Here is a 20749-nt window from a genome sequence, read left to right on the forward strand (position 1 = left end):
CTTCCTACTTAAACTATATGAAAATTGTACCTGTTTGAAGATGGCAGCTACTGACAATTTTCTCTGCCAAAGTTGTACCTTGTTTCTTCCCAGGAATATTGCCCATTCATCCCCACCATCTCTTGAAATAGATTGTTGCCTTAGAGTGTACATTCGTCACCAACTTGCTGTAGCACCCATACCAGGGCCAGATTTACCTCCTTGTGGGCACCAAGCCAACTCATTGGTGGGTCCCCAAATATATATAAATATGACATGTTTCAGTATTCAATATATATATATATTACTGTAATTTGAAATTGAATTTAACAGAGTATGGTTACTTTTTACTGAAAAAATGCTTATTGCACTTTAATACAATGTCTAATTTGATTTATTTTTGTGTGTGGTTTTTTTTTGTAACATTATTGCACAACAAGTTAGTTTTAGTGGGCTCCCAGTTGTTTGTGGACCCTAGGCCAGTAGCCTACTATGCCTATTGGTAAATCCGGCCTTGACCCACGCACATTCTGGCCTCAAGATTCCTCAGTGTACACCTTGATCTCACTATCCGTACTACTGACGTTCTCTGAGGATATCTACACTTGTCCATTCTCATAACATGGTCTACCACCTCTGCCTGTCCTGTTCTATTCTTTCTTCCAATCCCATCTGTACCATGGTCCTTTCGCAAATCGCTAATTCCTTACTTTGCCATATTGTATCACTCCATCTCATTTCCATGTTTTCCCCATGACTAACTTGTATTCATCACTCAGGCTACATTTCCATATATAATATTTGGCACAACTTTTGCTTCATACATTACTTTCAGCGCTTCCATTCACACAATTTTATTTCTTCATACAATTCTCAGGGCACCTTCACACTCAACTTTGTGGCCAATCCTTCCCTCCAGTCTTCCATTTTGAGATGTATTAATTCCTAGCTATGTAAACACTTTACCTGCTCCATTTTCTCCCTGTGAAACTGTGGATCAACATTGTCCCATCCACAACCTTACTGTGCTCTTCTTTATATAAATCTTCAGTTTTCTAATCCAACTTTGCAAGATCTATCCCCCCATCTATGCTAGCAGAATAATATCATATATATGTATGTATTTACCTAGTTGTACTATACAGGAAGGGGTGACTCGTCTTTGTATCTCGCAGCATCTAGTTTGTTCTTAAATTCATGTATGGTGTTTACACACACTATTGTTTTGTCCAATTTGTTCCAATTTGTGGGCGTCCTTCTTGCTGCATTGCTTCTAACCTGGGTAGTGGGCAGGAGAGGGGGATGACCCTTCATCCACGAAGAGCTAAGATGAGAGGGAAATGAGGGTCTTGGAATGGGTGGGAGTGGGTGCATTCCTTGACTAGTTACCTCCCTTGTAAGGGGGGATGATGACATTCCCTAGGCTCTCTGGCTGTGCAGTCCCGTCTCCCTGAAGAACACCACAGCTGCAATGGGGGTTTTCCCCATAAACCCCTTATAGAGTATATGTTGTGTTGTTGGCATGTGTAATTGTGTACAATGCAGTCTTTCATAATATGTTGAATAGTATAGGGTGAAGTGTTACATCATGGACAGATATCCGTGATGCGTTCATCCATCTGCCTCTGGTAATTTAGAAAGGCTTGATGGTGGCCACACCACAGCCTGGCCAGGTGGATTGACCACTTGAGGGAGAGATGATTCAGATGGATTGATGTCAGGGAATCTAGCATGCAGTACTGTGTTGTCTTTCAGTCTATTGATCGAGTAGTGAGTGATTTAAATATGGATATGTTTCTGGAGGTCATCTAGTGGTTGTGGAGGAAGAGAAGAGAGTAATTGAGTGTGATATAGATATTTGGGTGTTATTTTGATGTTTCTCGGCATGTGTGGGTGTTCTGCCATTTGGTGTAGTGGGTGGGCTGTGTTTGTGTGCCTCTCATGTCAAGGTGATTATTGACTTTAAGGATTTTCATTTTGTGGTGTAGATGGTCTGTAGGTATTGTATTTATGCATCTTGAATTATCTTTAGGGCTTTCTTCTGAATAGTCTGCAGGGTGTTGTGGTGTGTCTCATTTAGGTTAGAGGCCCATGCAGGGCTTGCATAATTCATCGCTGAACGTATACATTTGTGTACTGCAACAGTAGTTTCTTTTTTGTGTCTGAATATTGTACCTGCAAGTGATTTAAGCATGTTGTCTAGGTATGCATTTTGTCTGTATGTTTGTGATGTGTTGTTTGAGTGAGATGGATATATTGTACATCATGCCAAGAATCATAGTTGTGTGGTATGAGGGTGTTGTTGATAAAGAGGTGTAGTATGTATTTGTATTCTGCTGTCCAGTTTGTGAGAAGAGTGGCTGTTGATTTGGTTGGTGCTATTTTAAGTCCAGTAAACCAGGTGTTGAGCATATTAAGATATGGTTGTAGTATTTCTGTGGCTTTGTCTGCATTACGATGTGTGCATGTCATTGTTATATCGTGCATATATTTAAAGAGTGTGGGAGATAGGACTGAGCCCAGAGGTCCTCCATTCCTAAAGTTTCTGGTGTGTGATTATATGATACACAGGCATTTCTGCCTCCCAAATAATTGGCCATCTTTTGGTCTTTTGGTATTATTGTGCATGTCTGTATCATATATTCACTTTATGAGGTTGTGTCAGGGATGGCATCAAAAGTTTTACTAATGTCTAATGTTATAAGAAGTGTTCTTTGTGGAGGCCTATCTAAATTGATGCCATCAAAAACTTTGTGTAAGGTCAATCAGAAGAGTGTTTGTGGAATGTAGTGGTCTAAAACATTGATGTGGTTTGGCAAGGGGGATATGTGGTATGATGAGTTGTAGTATGAGACATTCTTCAACTTCAAAGGCAGAGCACAGAAGTGTGAACTGTTGGGTCTGTGTTAGGTTTGTAGATTGTGATGATTTTACCATGCTTCCTTAGGGAAGAAGACCTTTGTGTATGTGTATTTACCTAATTGTAGTATACAAGAAAGGAGCAATACTTAATTGGTCCAGTCTCTTATTCTCTAATTTTCTAACATACCTAGACTCAAATTCATGTATGGTTCCAACTTGATCTATATCTTTGCTTTCCAATTATCATATTTAGATTTGAACTTGTGTATTGTTTGAGTGGGGGATGGGGGTGAGGAGTATGTGTGAAGGATGGGAGAGGACAGAAGATAGGGGTGAATGGAAAATGGTTGTGTATGGATGATACAGTGATGCATGAGGAGGAGTGGGTGGGGGATGGGGTTGAGGGAGTATATGTGAAAAATAAATTGACACAGCCTGAAGGGATTTCTCCTCATCTCCATTTCTGCATGAGGGGATGGAGAGGGGGGGGGGTCACAGATTTAATGAAGCAGCCTTGCTATGGATGTGCTGTGTCTGTGACACTGCCTCTGACCCAGGGCAGTGGGAGAGATGCAGGGATGACCTGTCATCCAGGAGAAGCAAAGATGAGAGGGAGGGAAGGGGTTGGGTGGGAGTGTAGTATATGGGGATGGAATGGGTGGGAGTGGATTTATGCATTTGTTTTTGGCTTCCTCTCTTGTAAGGGGGGAAAAGCCTTTGGTATATGTATGTATTTTTTTCCATATTCCCCAAGCCGCAGCCCTGGCCTTTTTTTGCAATCTCACACATTTTGTTAAACCAGTCCTGTTTTTACTCCTTCCTTTCTCTAGTTTTTGGCACATCTTTGTTCACTCCTAAGTTGTAAAGATCAAGAAAAATTTCCCATTGCCTCCATATTCCTGTGGTATTCATGAATTTCTCCCAGTTTGTCTCTTCAAGGAAAGTTTTCAACCCTAAGTAATCTGCTTTCCTAAAATTGAGTCTCCCTTGCCTGTGCGATTCGTTCCTTGGCTCTATTTCCTCAATCCTCCAGCAGAAATTCAATTGTACATGGTCACTTTTTCCTATTGGGTAAAGGTAGTTCAAAGAACTGATGATGTCTGGCTCTTTGGTTAGTAACAGATCTAATCTTGTGGGAGTGTCATCTCCTCTTACCCGGGTCACTTCCTTTACCCACTGAGTCATTGTGTTCTCCATTGCTATACTCAACAAGGTATTTCCCCAGGAGTCTGCTCAGCCACTTGCTTCCCAGTTGACCTCATCACAGTTAAAATCTCCAATAAGGACTGTGTTACTACTTTGTTCAGTATTTTTGTTTAGGAAAAGAGCTGTATCTATTAACATTTCTTGATATTCAGTTTTATCCCAGGCTTTTGTCTTGGGGGGGGGGGGGCATATGCTAACATGAAGTCTATTTTATTGTGCCCTTTAGTACTGATCTTTAGGTGTATTGCTTCAGCCCTGTCTTCACTTAGATTTGCTTCTCCCATCTTTGTGTCACTTCTCAGCACAAACACTACTCCTCCACCCTTTTTATCTTATATAACTTCTCCAGGAGGTGTACCTGTAGTTCCCGAACTGTATATCACCATTTTTGGGGACAGTTTACTCTCTACTAGACACAATACAGGCTCATTTATCCATAAAGTCATTTATCTCCAACCTAGCCAATAGTAAATCATCAGCATTAGCATATGCTACTCTGAGTTTCCTTGTAGTTCTTTGTAATACTGTCTTCTTGTTTTCTTAGGAACCCTTACCTCACATGATTGACATTCTCTCTCTAAAAAAAGCTCTTTTTCTTCTTGAGTCCTATCATTTTTGGCTTTGGCTCCCTCTAATCCAATTTTCCAACTTCACACCCCTACTCTTAACTTTCATTCATTTGGCATAATTATCGGTACAGATATACATACCAAAAGACCTTTCCTCCTTATAAGAGGGTGGCTGAACCAAAACACATCCATCCTACACTAACACTTATCCAACATCCATGCATCAGTCCTTCCATCCTCAGGGATGGATGAGGATCATCCCTGTCATCCACTCCATTGCACAAGTCAAAGGCAACATAGTGAGGCACAACACCTCGTTAGCAGGGCTTGACAACTAGAGTTGTTTTACACCTGCTGCTTCAAAATATGGTGACCCCATCCCCCCCCCCATCCTTCATCCACTTTAAATATTTACAAAACAGACATGAAGAGCAACCCATTGGGCCATGTTATTTTTCATCCATTTGCAACCATACTCCAGTCATCCAGTTTTGAATTATCATCAACCTCTTCCATATGAAGACGTCTACATAGGCATCATGAGGCGTGAGTGGGTATATTCGGATGCCGGAGTTGGTGTCTTGACTATATTTATTTTGTAGTTGTATCCGAGTGACCCCCATATTCTGTGAACTGGCTTGATCTTATGTTCTGTGGTTATTAATATTCAGAGTGAAAGAGAAAAAGTAATACAGCTGTAACTCTATACTCAAAAACATGAGTATTGGGATGCATTATCAAATCATCGTACATCAGGCAACTGATGCTGCCCCACGAGAATTTGACTCGTATTGAAAAGGTTAATCTTAAGAGGTTGGTCATAAAATTTTCTCATGCTAACAGTCCATCAGTACACACATTACTGTTTTGTTTTGTTTTTGGAAATAATTTCTTTTGGTTACACAAAGTGTTTGTGGAGTTTTGTTTGAAATACGTGTTGTATTTGAATAATATATGGTAGCATTGGTTTTTTCATTAGGTATTAGAATTTTAGATGGGTGTGGGATAGGTGTGTGCTTTGACTGAGCTACCTTCTTAAGGGAGAAAAGGTCTTTTGGTGTATGCATATGCAATGAAAAATATGCCCATGAGTGAACACATTATGTTTCGCCATTATTCAATTGAATACAACAAAAACAAATGGCAGCTTTTGTTCCATAGGTGTATGTGTATTTTTCTTTCTTTTTTTTACATCCTTTTGATGGTACCGCAGTGCTGTTCAAACTTGGATCAGTGATAGGTACCAGCTAGTGGTAATTCTGCAAGGACATCAGACAATCATCTCTGTACTAAATGTGTTCAAATCCTGTCAGCCTCCTCACCTTTATCTGAAAGTGAAGCCCTGAGAGGCTGGAACTTTGTCTCAGTTACAGCTAAATTCTTTACAGGTTACTAGACTACTCTCTTCTTCCAGCCAGTGACACACAAAGTCCCATAGTAATGCAATACAAATTAGTCCAAAGTTTCTTCCTAGAGATATGTAAAGGAGGGCCTAAAGACTGTTGCCATTCACTGTAGGGCTATGGGTTTCCAGTCAGTGCAATCAGGCAACAATTATTATCATTATTCAGTGCTGGTATGATGAGTGCATGCTTTGAACTGGCCACCCCCTTACAAGGGGAAAAAGACCCTTTGGTATGTATGGATGATCAAACTTTTTACAAGTTATACATATATTATATAAAGTAATAAAAAGATGTTTGGCTACCTCCCTTGTAAAGGGGAAAAAGCCTTTGGTATGTGTATGTAATAAAAAGATGTTTTGGAAGGAAATCGAGAGGAAGGGGAGGCAAATCAAGTAGAGAAGAGGTAAAAGGTTCAGATGGAGAGATGATAATGGAAGAGGTGGTGGTAAGAGGAAGATAGGCAGAGTATTTTAGGGAGTTGCTTAATGTGAAGGAGGATAGGGAGGGAAAAGTGGTTGCAGTTGGAGGGGCTAAGAAAATAACAACGATGAATGAGGAAAATGGGGGAGATATAAGAAAAGATGAGGTGGAAGCAGTTATTAAAATGAGAGCAAGCAAGGCACCTGGATTAGATGGGTGTCATGCAGTGTCTAAAAAAGGGGAGGAGCAATGATGGTGGATTGGTTGGTGAGGTTGTTTAATGTTTGTCTAAAAGAGGGCAGAGTGCTGGAGGAGTGCCTGTATAGTGCTGCTTTACAGGGAAAAGGGGACAAATGTAACTGCAGTAGTATCGGAGGGATCAGTTTGTTGAATGTAGTTAGGAAGGCTTATGGGAGGGTTTTAATTCAGAGGAACAGAGGGTGTTATTGGTGAGGAGCATTGTGGGTTTAGGAAAGGTAGGGGTTACACGGATCAGATTTTTGTGATAAGATGTGTGAGAACGCTTTAGCAAAGGGTAAGGATGTTTTTTGGGCCTTTATGGATTTGGAAAAGGCTTACAGATATATGGGATAGGAGAAAAGCTGTTAAGAGCAGTCAAGAGTTTTTATGAGAGTAGTAGAGACTGTGTTAGAATTAGAAATGGAGAGAGAGCAAGTGGTTTGAGGTAAAGGTGGGACTTAGCCAGAGATGTGTCATGTCTCCATGGCTGTTCAATTTGTATATGGATGGGGTGGTGCGAGAGGTAAATGCAAGGGTAGTGGGCTGGGATTGGAGATGGTTAAAGAAAATTGAGAAAAATGGGAGATAAGCCAGTTGTTGTTTGCTAATGACACTGCACTTGTAGCAGAATCAGAGGAGGGATTAAAAAAGTTAGTGATGGAGTTTGGAAAAGTGTGCAAAAGGAGGAAGATAAAGGTAAATATAATGTGATGAGATGTACAAGGGAAGAGGATGGCAACAAATTGGAAGTGAGTATTAAGGGAGAGAGACTGGAGGAAGTGGATAGCTTCAGACACTTGGGGGCGCATGTGGCAGGAAAGGGAGAAGTGGAGGTAAAATGTAGATTGAGGGAAGCAAGTAAATGTCTTGGGGGATTAAAAAGTGTAATGAGAAATACACATTTGGGAATGGATGCTAAGAGGAGATTGTATGAAGGGGTCATTTTCTTGACAGCATTGTATGGGACAGAAACATGCAACACAAGATAGGTATATGTATGTACATATATATATATATACCAAGGGCTCTTTCCCCCTTTACCAGGGAGGAAGCCAAAGTCAAAATGCATAATTCCACTCCCATCCACTTCATCCCCACCCATTCAGCTCCCATCCATCTCCCTCCTTTTCATCCCATCTCCCCACGGATAACAGGTCATCCCAGCATCTTGCCCATCACCCTAAGTCAGAAGCAATGCAGCAAGACAGCACATCCACAGCAAAGCCACTTCATTTAATTGGCCCATAAGTCACTCAAGGAATAAATATTGTGTTGTTTGGGTATGGTTAGGGTGCGGCAGTATAAGATGAGATGCTCTGTGTCTTCCATTGTGAGGGTTGCATCTGGGGCAGGTTGTCTCTGTGGCCTGGCCTGTTCTGTGTTGTTTTAGTGCTGGGTGGTGTCCTGAACGTGGTTGTGCCAATAGGATTCTTGTTTCTCTGTTGTTGTTGTTTTTTTTTTTTTTGGGGTGGGTTAATGTCAAGAGGGGGAATAATAATTGTAGCTCCGAGTTTCACTAAACAAAAAACTTTTAGCTCTACAGTGGCTGGCAACTGTCCTCTGGCCCTCCAACTGACATCTCTTCGAACTTTGGCCAGTTGCCTGTGTTGTATTGGTGTTCTATGTTACTGGTGTTGTATTGGTGTTCTATGTTACTGGTGTAAGAAATATAGTTGAAGTCAGAGGCAATATAGAGAAAGGTCCAGTCTAGGGAGGGTCGGCCCCTGAGGGACCCTACCACTGCTGCATATTACAGTCTAGGATGATTTAGGGTCTGATTTTATTATCTTGTATGGTGAAATGGCACCTTTATATTCTTTAACACTCTAGAAATCTCCCCCAAAGTTTTTACCGATATGTTCCTCAGGTGATGGGCTATCCTTTATCAGCAACCTCAGGTTTTTTTATTTTTCAATTTTTGTAATTCTCATTTTGCATTGAATATTATTTTTTTTTCCTCACCTCCTCCATGAGTCTTCTGCAAGAGACACTGGGTAGTTTATTGATTGAAGTTTTCTCTCTCTCTAGAGAGAAGTCTTGTTTCTGGACTTTATGAAGCACCATATATATATATTTTTTTCCCAATGTTGAAGGTCCTAAATAAATGTTTTCACATTCCAGTACATGACAGCAATGTTATATTATGAAAAAGAACATTGAACAATAACTTCATTGTACAAAATTGTTTATTTATTATACAATTAATGTACTATAAAAATAAAATTTCTGGATTTTGTATTATCAGAATTGGTGTACCTATTCAGTGGTAAAATATTTATTTCACACTACAAGTATCATCAACTCTTGAATTATATAGTTTTGGATAAATGTTTTGTTTTCAACTCCTGTAATTTCATTTACTCATAAATTTTGTACCATATATGTTTCATACTGTACCCACATTCCATCACCAAATTACACTTTAGGGCTGTGAGCATTCTATGTGAAAAACCAAGCAGCTGCTTGATTGGTAAAATTATTTCAGAATGAGAAAATTTAAGTTTATTCATTTCATGAAAAACATGCTGAATGCATGATAATGAAAATTACTCTTTCAAGGTATAAATATATTTTCATAAATTTTCCAGAAAAAAAGAAAAAGAAAAAAAAAATGCACACAATTTCTTTTAACTACTCCCCAGATTTTCCTGTTTTCCTTTTCTTACTTGGCTTCTCTCCTTTTTTCTTTCCCTTGGGTGGGTGACGGAATTGTTTTTTCTGTTTGGCAGCAACTATCTCTGAATATTTTCTTTTCTGATACCTGAAATATAATTCAGTATTCCATTAAAAATGCTCCATTACAGTTCCCTTCAGTCTAAAGAACACAACTGTTTTGATATGAAATTTCTTACCTCAGAACACCTTCATCGTGCATTATTTCGTCGGCCAAATTCCTCTTTCTCTCTCTTTTGGGAATACGTGATGAGTAGAAGTCCACAGCAGAATCTTCTACTTTACCCATTTGGAAATATTTGGGTAATGTCTTGGAATGTAAAATACAGACGATTAGAATATGTTTTAAAATTATGACTACCTTAACCCCTATAATACTTGTACACAAATCAGTCGACCTATTGTCTTAGCTCACTCCTGTATCAAACTTGCAACTCTCAGGAGTCAACCCTCACTACTGGGCTGCCTTGTAGTTGATAATAATAAGCGACTGACAGCAGGTATTTGTAAGGTGGTTCTGTGGGAAGGACGTCTAATGGTCATTTCTTTGATGCCCTTCTCCAAACCTAATCAACTTCCTCGTTTCCATTTGGGGGTGCTGACAGTAAGTCTGCTGTCAGGGCCCAAGATCTCTCTTTATCGACTTTGTATTCTTCCTCCATCTTTAAATACAAGAGCTGACAAGTGACAACCCTCCTCCTATTACTTTCAGCCAACTACTTCAAAACAGTCCCACACTTGTACAACGTAGACATCAACCCAAGGTTTCTTTGAAGAGAGGTCTACAGAAGACCCCAAAAGCCATCGCCAGCTGCTGTGGGTTGTCAGTTGGCAAAATTTGGAGGAAGAAATGAATTGAAATAGATGATAATAATAATAATAAAAATTGTTGCCTAAAGTTTTACAGACTTATCTACAGCCCAATAGTGGCTGGTAATGGTCCTCGGGCCCACCCATACATCTCTGGGAAGAAATTTTGTACTGTTATATTAGTGAGAGGGTAGCAGATGCTAGTTGTTGGATCTTCTTTATGTAGGAAGGTGGAGAAAATGCAGATGATACAAATCTTAGAGCTTGGTCAAGAGACTTTCAGCCCTTCTGGTTTCATCTTCAGACAAAGGTGAGGATGTTGTGAAATTGAGCAGCAGGGAGATCGATCTTTCTGATGTTCATTATGCAAGACCACCATCAGTAGGCACCAGTCATTGGTTCCCTACCCTGTAGTTCATTTAAGTGATTTTGTGGTGTCTGGATTTGGCAAATTTACTGGTACAATTATGAAAGGAAACGTTACAATCATTCACAGATTGGATCGTAAGAGGCGAGAAGAAAGGGACGGGGAGAGGGACTAGGCATCCTTCTCCCTGTAGCCCCACGGGGCACACATCCTAAAGACAAAAGTGAAGGCATAAGGGGTGCTGGCGGGCCTCGGGCCAGCACCCTAAGGTTTGGGTCTTTTAATGTGCGTGGATGTGGTACAGATGAGAGTAAAAGGGAAGAGATAGGTAGTATGTTTGTGAGAAGAAAGTTGGATGTGTTGGCTTTGAGTGAAACTAAGTTGAAAGGGAAGGGTGAGTGTATGTTTGGGAGTGTAAGTGGGAGGTTATCAGGAGTGAAGAGAGGGCGAGGGAGGGAAGGGGTGGCTATTCTAGTAAGTGAGGAGATAGGTAAAGGGGTAGTGGAGTGGAAGGAGGTTTCCTCAAGGATAATGTGGATGAAGGTGAAACTGGGAAAGGAGATGTGGGTCTTTGTAAGTGCATATGGGCCGGGCAGTGAGAAGAGCATGGAAGAAAGGGAGGCCTTTTGGATAGATTTAAATGAGTGCATAGAGGGTTTAGGAAGAAATGTCAATGTAATAGTACTGGGAGACCTTAATGCTAGAGTGGGAAATGGTCCAATCGATGGAGTGGTTGGGAAGTGTGGAGTTCCAGGAAAGAATCGTAGTGGAGAGTTGATGGTGGAAATGTGTCTAGAAAGAGAGTTGATGATAGCAAATACAGTGTTTCGGAAGAAAGTCAAGCATAAGTACACATGGGAGAGGGTGGTGGAGGGAAGGGTGGTAGATAGAGCGCTAATGGATTATGTAGTGGTAAATAGGATTATGATAGGAAGAGTTAAGGATGTACATGTGCTAAGGGGAGAGGGTGGGGGAATATCAGATCATTTTTTGGTGGAAGGTAAGTTGAGAGTGGAGGATAGATGGAGAAGGAGGAAAGGGACAAAAGGTAGGGAGGTTCTTAGAGTGAACTCCTTGAATGAAAAGGAAAAGGAGAAGGAGTACGAAAAGAAGCTGAAGGAGGAGTGGGAGGGAGTAAAGGATAGAGTAGAGATGGGTGTGGCTTAAAGTGTGCAAGGATGGTGTGTGGAACAAGAAGGACAGGGGGAAATAGAAGAAAGGGTAGTGAATGGTGGGATGAGGAAACAAAGAAGGTTGTAGAAGAGAAGAAGCGAGCATTCACAGATTGGTTACAAAAGAGGACAGGGGAGTCATATGAGACGTACAAAGAAAAGAAAAGAGAAGTAAAGCAAAAGGTAAAGGAGGCAAAGAGGAGAGCAGATGTGAAATGGGGTAGGAGTATGACAGAAAATTTTGAAAGTAATAAAAAGATGTTTTGGAAAGAAATTAAGAGAGGAAGAGGAGGCGAATCAAGTAGGGAAGAAAAGGTAAAAGGTACAGATGGAGAGTTGATAATGGAAGAGATGGCAGTGAGGGGAAGATGGGCAGAATATTTTAGGGAGTTGCTGAATGTGAAGGAGGATAGGGAAGGAAAGATAGCTGCAGTGGGAAATACGAAGAAAATGAGCGTGATGAGTGAGGAGAATGGAGGAGAAATAAGGAAGGATGAGGTGAAGGCAGTTGTAAAGATGATGAAAGCAGGTAAGGCACCTGGTCTGGATGGATGTCATGCAGAATGTCTGAAAAAGGGAGGTTCAGTGATGGTGGACTGGTTGGTGAGATTATTTAATGTTTGCTGGAGAGAGGGTAGAGTACCGGAGGACTGGAGTAGTGCCTGTATAGTTCCTCTTTACAAGGGAAAAGGGGACAAGTGTGAATGTAGTAATTTCAGAGGGATTAGCCTGTTGAGTGTAGTAGGGAAGGCTTATGGGAGAATCTTAATTGAGAGGATTAGGAGAGGAACAGAAGGAGTAATTGGTGAGGAACAGTGTGGATTTAGGACGGGTAGAGGTTGTGTAGATCAGATCTTTGTGGTAAGACAGATATGTGAGAAAGCTATAGGAAAGGGGAAGGATGTTTTTTGGGCTTTTATGGATCTGGAAAAGGCTTATGATAGGGTAGACAGAAAGGCACTGTGGGAGGTTATGCAGATTTATGGGATAGGAGGAAAGCTTTTGGGAGCTGTCAAGAGTTTTTATGTGAGTAGTAGAGCATGTGTTAGGATTGGAAATGGAGAGAGTGAGTGGTTTGAAGTAAAGGTGGGACTTCGTCAAGGATGCGTTATGTCGCCCTGGCTGTTCAACTTATACATGGATGGGGTGGTGCGAGAGGTGAATGCTAGGGTAGTGAGTCAGGGATTGGAGATGGTTAAAGAAAATGGAGAAAAGTGGGAGGTGAGCCAGCTGTTGTTTGCGGACGACACTGCGCTTGTGGCAGGGTCAGAGGAGGGATTGAGGAAGCTGGTGGCAGAGTTTGGGAGAGTATGTGATAGAAGAAAGCTAAAGATAAATGTGGGTAAAAGTAAGGTGATGAGATGTACAAGGGGTGAAAGTGGCAGTAGACTGGAAGTGAACATTAAGGGAGAGCGACTGGAGGAAGTGGATAGTTTTAGATACTTGGGTGCAAGTGTAGCAGGAAAAGGTGGAGTGAAGGTGGAGGTAGAATGTAGATTGAGAGAAGCGAGTAAATGCCTTGGTGGTTTAAAGAGTGTAATGAGAAATAGACATTTGGGAATGGATGCGAAGAGGAGACTGTATGAAGGAGTGATTGTGCCAACAGCACTGTATGGGGCAGAAACGTGGAACATAAGAGAAGAAGAGAGAAGGAGTTTGAATGTGTTTGAGATGAGGTGTCTGAGAAGTATGGTGGGGGTTACTAGGCTAGATAGAGTGAGAAATGAGGAGGTGAGGAGGAGAACAGGGGTGAAAAAGGATTTGGGAGATAGGGTTGATGAAAGAATATTAGGATGGTTTGGACACATGGAAAGAATGAGTGAAAAGAGGTATGGAAGGCAGATGTGGAGGGGGTGAACATGAGGGGACGTCCTAGGATGAGGTGGATGGATGGGGTGAAGGGGGCTTTGGGGAAGAGGGGAATGTCTGTTGAGGAAGGAAGGGAGAGGACGGAAGACAGAGGTGAGTGGAGAATGGTTGTATATGGATGATGTTGTGACTGCATGAGGAGGAATGGGCGGGGGGGTGGGTGGGGGGGGTAGTATGTGTGAGTAAATTTTGACGCAGCCCGAAGGGATTTCTCCCCGTCCTCTCCTTATATGCAAAGGGGGACGGAGAGGGGGGGTCGCCGATTAAATGAAGCGGCCTTGCTGTGGATGTACTGTGTCTTGCGACACTGCTTCTGACCCAGGGCGGTGGGCAGGGTTCAGGGATGACCCGTCATCCAGGAGGTGCTCAGATGAGAGGAAGGGTGGGAGGGGTGTGGAGTGTATTTAGGGATGAAATGGGTGGGAGTGTTTTTATGCCTTTCCCTTTGTGGCTACCTCCCTTGGAAGGGGGAAAAAGCCTTGGTATATGTATGTATGTATGTACAATCAAAAGGGACTGTACATTTAAGATACTTATTTTCTTGGATATTACCTGCAGAGTGATGTTCAGTCAATATTTTAGGGACCATGGGGCATCCTTATAAACAAGAGCAACACAGCATTCATCTAAATGAAAACTCCAATCATAAAGGATTATCATATTTTTATTTATCTGATGGGAGGAGTTTGTGACATTAAACCTTATCATCATCATTTATTTATTTATTTTTTTCCCTGCTGCTCTCTTAGGAAGTAATGAGATGTGTATTTGTATCTTGATGCTGATTTCTAGCACTTTAATTTTGGAGACTATCAAATTGAAGATGTAGTCATTGAGAGGGTCAGCAGAAGTTTAAAGTGATCAGCATTATTTGTTGAGTGGAAATTACTCTCCACTCGTGTGTAATTGTGGTTTAATTAGTATCATCGTGATAGTATGTAAATACTATCATGATGATACTGACCCAGGGGAGTGGACAAGGTGCAGGGATGACCCGTCATCCAGGAGGTGCTCAGATAAGAGGGAGGGTGGAGGGGTGTGGAGTGTATTCAGGGATGGAATGGGTGGGAATGATTTCATGACTTTTCCTTTTTGGCTACCTCCCTTGTAAGGGGGAAAGCCTTGGTATATGTATATATATGTATGTATGATAGTATGGGTGGAATTGAGAATAGGTTAAGAGCAATAACATGCACAGACATTGCAAGGGCAGCAGGTGCTTTGGGCAGGAAACTGGGCACTTCACTCTTTTGTATGATTCGTATTTGGCAACTATCCGGTAGGGCGTTACACCATTTTCCACATTATAATTTCTGAATGGTAAGAAAATGGGAAAAAGCCTGTGAGAAATCATTTTTCATTCCTTTTTTGTATATGTCTGTGAAGGGCACTTTTGGGGCACAGGGCAAAGGAGCAGGTGCTCAGGCACCCCCAGCATCCCCCCCCCCCTCTGCACGGGCCTGGTTGAGAGATATGTATGGCTTTCATAGTGAGAAAAGTGAAGCGAGAAGAGTTAAAATGAATTGAGTGAGTAGAGTTTTCAAAAGAATGTGAATATTGTGACACTATGAATAAGAGACTAGCCAGTGGATGAGTAATAGGTATATCATGTACCAGAAATTAATTAAAGCCGAGAGAAAAGGTTCAAGATATGTACCGACCGAGAAATGATAATAGTGAACACTGCATTAAGAAAAAAGGTGTATATAAGTATACATGTAACATGGTGATTGGTGGGAGAATAGTAGTACATAAGGAGAATTGGAAGGGTTCTGATGACCATACGGTGGGCGATTGAGAGTGGATATGACATGGGCAATTATATAGCTAATACAAAAGAGGTCCATGTAACATTGAAATGAATGAAAGCTGGAAAAGCATTTGGATTCAATAGATGTCACGCGGAATGTCTGATAATGAGTGGGGTACTAATAAGAGTCGCTGGTGAGGTTGTTCAACGTGTGTCTAAAAGATGTGTTCCAGTGGATTCTAGGAGTGCTTTTCTGCTATACAAGGAGACACGAAACACGTATGTAATAATTTTAGAGGGATCAGTCTTGAATACAGTTGATGTGTAGTGTGTGCTGGTTAACAAGGAGGAAATGGGTGCATTTAATCAAGTGTTTGTGGTGAGAAAGTATTTAGCAAAATGTACATACTTTGTTTTTTGGCTACCTCCCTTGTAAGGGGGAAAAAGCCTTTGGTATATGTATGTATGGTATGGTACATGCATATACCAAGGGCTTTTTCTCCCTTGTAAGAGAAGTAGCCAAAGTCAAAGGCATAAATCCACTCATAAGAACTCTTCACAGCTTTCCTCCTATCCCATATATCTGCAATACCTCCCACAGTGCCTTCCTGTCTACCCTGTCATAAGCCTTTTCCAAATCCATAAAAGCCCAAAAATCATCCTTACCCTTTCCTAAAGCTGATTTCAAATTTCTGTCATAAACAAGCTATATAGATTGTTACTTCATCCATTTTTGGAATATGCTGAATCCGTATGGTCACTGAATCTCATTAGAAACATTAACAGATTAGAAAAAGTACAATGGCGAGCTACAAATCTGATTACAAATATCAGAAATAAACCATACGAAAACTGACTAAATTATACAAATCTATTTTCCCTATAAAAGCGTAGACTCAGTAACTTAATCCAGGTCTTTAAAATTTCTAAAGGTAATTGACATCAAAAGTGATGTAATTTTCACAATGAATGTGAATCTGACAAGAAATAATGGTCTCAAACTGTCAGGAAGTAGATTTAATTTAGATGTGGGTAGAAACAATTTGGCCAACTGTCGTAAATGAAGGGAATAAATTTCCTGTAGAGGCAGTTAATTGTAGTACAGTTCAAACTTTTAAGATTAATATAGATAAACACCTAAGCAATATGCTGTAATTCCTGCCATATATTATACTTTATTCATTTATCATTATTATTTATTCAATCTATTTTATTTGTTTATTCATTTATTTACCTATTTCCCCCACCCACCCACACATTTGACCTAGTTATGAACCAAAAGGTCTCTTGTCAGCATGCTCTTCCTTTGTAACCCTCACCATACTTTTTAAACACTTCATCTCAAGTAGATACAATTTTTTTCTTTCTGCCTCCCTTGCATTTCAAGTCCCCATATAGGGTTGAAAGCACAATCACCTCTTCATGACACTTTCCATCCCCCCCAAAGACATTTACTTGCTTCCCACACTACAGTTTATCTTCACCCCAACTCCTCCATTCAACTACCACAAGTGACCCCCAAAAATATTAAAATAAAAAATATCCACTTCCTTCAGCCTCTAACCTTCCATTTTATTTCTTTTTCCTTATACTTCTCAGCTACCCCCCGTGTAAGGGGGAGAAAAGCTTTTGGTATATGTATGTATGTACAGGTAGTTCTCGTTATATGCGGGGGTTCCGTTCCGCGGACCCCCCGCATATAACGAATTCGCATATATCGAACTATTGAACCTATGGGAAAAAGGGGGATACGTTCTCAACTCGGATTGATTTTTTTTTTTTTTTTTTTTTTTTTACATATTTTATTTTGGCAAAGGGCTTACATACTGCAGGTTATAGAACAGAGTGAGTGAGCAAAGCGAGCATGATATTCTGCAACATTAACACTCTGACATGTAAGTATTAACCTCGGGAAAAGACGCTACCGTAAACATCACTTATTTCGCCAAGCGTATTTTCTTCAGCTGTTTGAAAAATCAGTCTGTTTACAATTCACATTTCAGACTGCTTGCTACGCTTAAACTGACTGTTGATGTGCTCTGGAGATACACAGGCAGGCTTACTGCTTAGAGTTTATCCAGTGCGGAGAATAAACGATAATTCTTGCAGAGAGTGAAAATTGACGAAATTAATTGGGGCAGTAATAAGTATCAAAAATTAATTTGTTTGTGAAAAAAATAATTAATTTGTGTATCAAAAAAGCTTAATTACCTGCAGAAAGACAATGGTTTGGCCTATGAAACAGGAAGGATGCCTAAGACGATGCCGTCTGTACAGCTGCCGGTGTTGTTGTTGTGATAACGCCACAGTGATGCCAGCTCTACCTAGCTGATGCAGCCAGTGTTACCACACGGCTTTATGCGCACCAACTTCAAATATATAATAGGTATTTTGAAAAAAATAATCGGCCGCGACTATTTTTTTTTTTTTTTTTTAGGTCAAATCGCATATCTTCGAATATATCCCCGCACATATCGAAAAGTGGTGCAAATTCTTGAATCGCATATACGCGAATTCGCATATATCGAAGTCGCATATATCGAGAACTACCTGTGTATATTTCTCAACCAATCCCCGTATGCTTCCACTACCATCTTCACCCCTTCATCTCACCATTTGCTACCTCTTCTGTTCCCTATCTTCCTCGTCCCACATACCATCTCTAAGCATTTTATCACATTCCTCTTAAAACATACTCTTCTTCTATCCCTACTTACCCTTTATCCCTTACTACTTCCTACATTTCTTTCAACTTCTCTTGGTATTCTATTTTTCCTTTTCATTCAATTGTATACTCTCAGCACTTCTCTACCTTCCTTTTCCTCTATTCTTAATTTCCCTTCTACCAAAATATTTTCTGACAATCTCCAAATAGCTCCCCTAAAAACATGAACATCCAGAACTCTTCCGATCCTCTGTTTGTTTACTACTACATAATCCATTAATGTTCTATGCACTACCCTTCCTTTTACTACCCTGTGGCTCTCTTATTAAAAACTGCTTTCATCAACTCCATTTCTAGACACATCTCCAATATCATCTCTCCACAATAATTCTTACCTTTGTTGTATGTGTATTTATTAAGTGTAGCCTCAAGTTTATCTGACTGGAAATTCACAGCCTTGCAGTGGCTGGTAACAGTCCTCAGGTCTAAGAAAATTTTGACTGTTATCTGTGTTTTGCTGTCACTGGTTTAACGTAGTAAGATGAGGAGAGTATTTGCCAGTTGTCAGCTTTCCTTAAGAAAAAATGTGAAGGAAATACAGTTGAAGATGACAAATCCTGAGTCCAGTCTAGAGACTGTGCCAGCCCCTGAGGGTTGCATCTAGAGATGGAGGCGAGGGGGATGAAGGTGTTTGAAGATGACGAGAATAAAAATAATTGTTGCTTGAGTTTCACTGGCAGGAAGATCAAAACACCACAGTTACTGGCAATGATACTTGAGCCTCCCCCACAGCTTTCTCAAGGAAGAGACTTTGGAGAGTTGTCTGTGTTGGTTACTGACTTAGTAGTGCGGGAAGCAGTCACTTACTGTAAAAAGGTGATAAAGAGAGATCTTGGGGGCCCAGTCCTAAGGCCGAGTGTCAGCCCATTAGGGCTGCACCTCAAGATGGTGAGGGCGAGTGACAGGTTTTGAAAATGTGTGGCAGGAAAGGGATTCTCTCTCATGTCCTTCTTGAAGGACCACCACTGGCAAGAACATGTCACTGGTCACTGGTCCCTGTATTAGTATTTTGTCACTGATAAGGTGAGAAGCCTACATCAAGAGTAATGGCAAAGTTGAACCAAGGGCGTGGTTCACCGAGTTCCATGCTACGGAGCCCTCTGTGAGGGGCACCATCTTACCCTCCCCATAGAGGGGGGGGGGGGGGTGACATTAAATATCATAATTTTTTTTCTGCATCTGACCTAGTTATGGACCAAAAGGTCTCCTATCATTTTTTAGTAAATCATTCCTGTCAAGGATTTCCATTCCTTTCATGATTCTAAACATAGTCAGTAGATCACCCCTTTATCTTCTCTGCTCTAGTGTCGGTAGTTCCAATTTCGATAATCTTTGTATGTTAATTTGGAAAGAGCTGGTGCCAACTTTGTTGTTGCTCTCTGTATTCTTTCTAGTTTCCTTATATTCTTTTTAGTACTGGGTGTCCATAGTGTCGCTGCATATTCCAGTTTTGGTCTAATCAATGTAACTAATATTTTTTAAATAATTTCTTCATCCAAGTAGTCAAATGCCACTTTCATTGCCCTTAACCTCTTCAGTACGGGCCTTAAATCTCGCGGGCAGCAGCCAATGCCAGCCGTACGACGTGTCATAACAATACTCGCATCATAAAATATAGTCACTGCTTATATCGATCGTTCTCTCTTTCACCCGTGAATTTTGAAAACCATAGAGAATGTGATTAAGGGCAGTTTATAGAGAATGTCAAAACGCAGGGGCGACTACAATAAATATAATCAAGATGCTGATATGGCAGCCTTGCATATCCACTTGCTCCTCATGACGCCTACGTGTGCGGCACCGTATGGAAGGGGTTAATAGGTTGTAGGTTTCACCGACTATTTTGTTTATATGTTTATCCGGTGTCATGTCTTTGCTGATTATTACTCCAAGGTCCCTTTCTGAGTGCACTTTTTTATTTCTTCTTAACCAATTTTGTAATTTTTTTAAATTCTGTTTTGGTTTTTCCAAACTACATTATGCTACACTTCTTGATTTCGAAGTTCACTTCCCACTTTTTGAGTCCATTTCCAGATTTTGTCCAGGTCTGATTGTAATGAATCACAGTCCTCCTCTGTTCTTACTTTAATAGTTTTGCTTCATCTGCGAAGAAATTAATATAACATTCGACTCCTTCATCCATGTCATTTATGTATATGGCAAACATGATTGGAGCCAGCACTGATCCTTGTGGAACACCACTTATCATTTCTTCCTATTTCAAGTATTCTCTAATTACTACCCTCATTTTTCTCCCAGTCAGGAAATCTTCAATCCATTCTAATAAATTACCTGCAATGCCACCTATTGATTCTAATTTCCTTATTAATTTCTTGTGTGGTACTTTGTCAAATACCTTTTGTAGGTCTAGATAGGCACAGTCTGCCCATTCATCCTTCTCATCTATTATATCTATTAGTCTCGAGTAGAAGCAGATTAAGTTTGTTGTACATGATCTTCCTTGTCTAAATCCAAATTGGCTTGGGTTTAGTATAGATTTTTCTTCCAGGTGTTTAACCCATCTACTTTTGATCACTTTTTCACATATTTTAACTACTGTGCTTGTTAGGGAGACTGGTCTATAGTTAGTTGGATTTTTATTGTTTCCTCCTTTATATATTGGTACAATGTTTGCATTTTTCCAGTCTTGTGGTACCCTTCCTTCTTTGAGCGAGCATTTGATTATAGTGTGTATTCTATC

At 40.6% G+C, this 20749-nt stretch overlaps 1 protein-coding gene across 1 annotated transcript in view; it reads right to left on the reverse strand.

Annotated features, from left to right (window-relative positions):
- Window positions 1-376: 376 nt before the first annotated feature.
- The window catches only part of LOC143036486 (U3 small nucleolar RNA-associated protein 6 homolog), a 39512-nt gene continuing 19139 nt past the window's right edge, over window positions 377-20749 (reverse strand). Inside the window, exons 17-18 of the mRNA XM_076203889.1 lie at window positions 9535-9665; window positions 377-9443 (exon numbers count right to left, since the gene is read on the reverse strand). Of these exons, the coding sequence (XP_076060004.1) occupies window positions 9314-9443; window positions 9535-9665 (261 nt within the window). The 3' untranslated portion in view covers window positions 377-9313. The remainder of the gene's footprint in view (window positions 9444-9534; window positions 9666-20749) is intronic.

Source organism: Oratosquilla oratoria, chromosome 20, assembly GCF_046742065.1.
Source record: "Oratosquilla oratoria isolate Oo_2021 chromosome 20, ASM4674206v1, whole genome shotgun sequence".
In the NCBI taxonomy this organism is placed as follows: Eukaryota; Metazoa; Arthropoda; class Malacostraca; order Stomatopoda; family Squillidae; genus Oratosquilla; species Oratosquilla oratoria.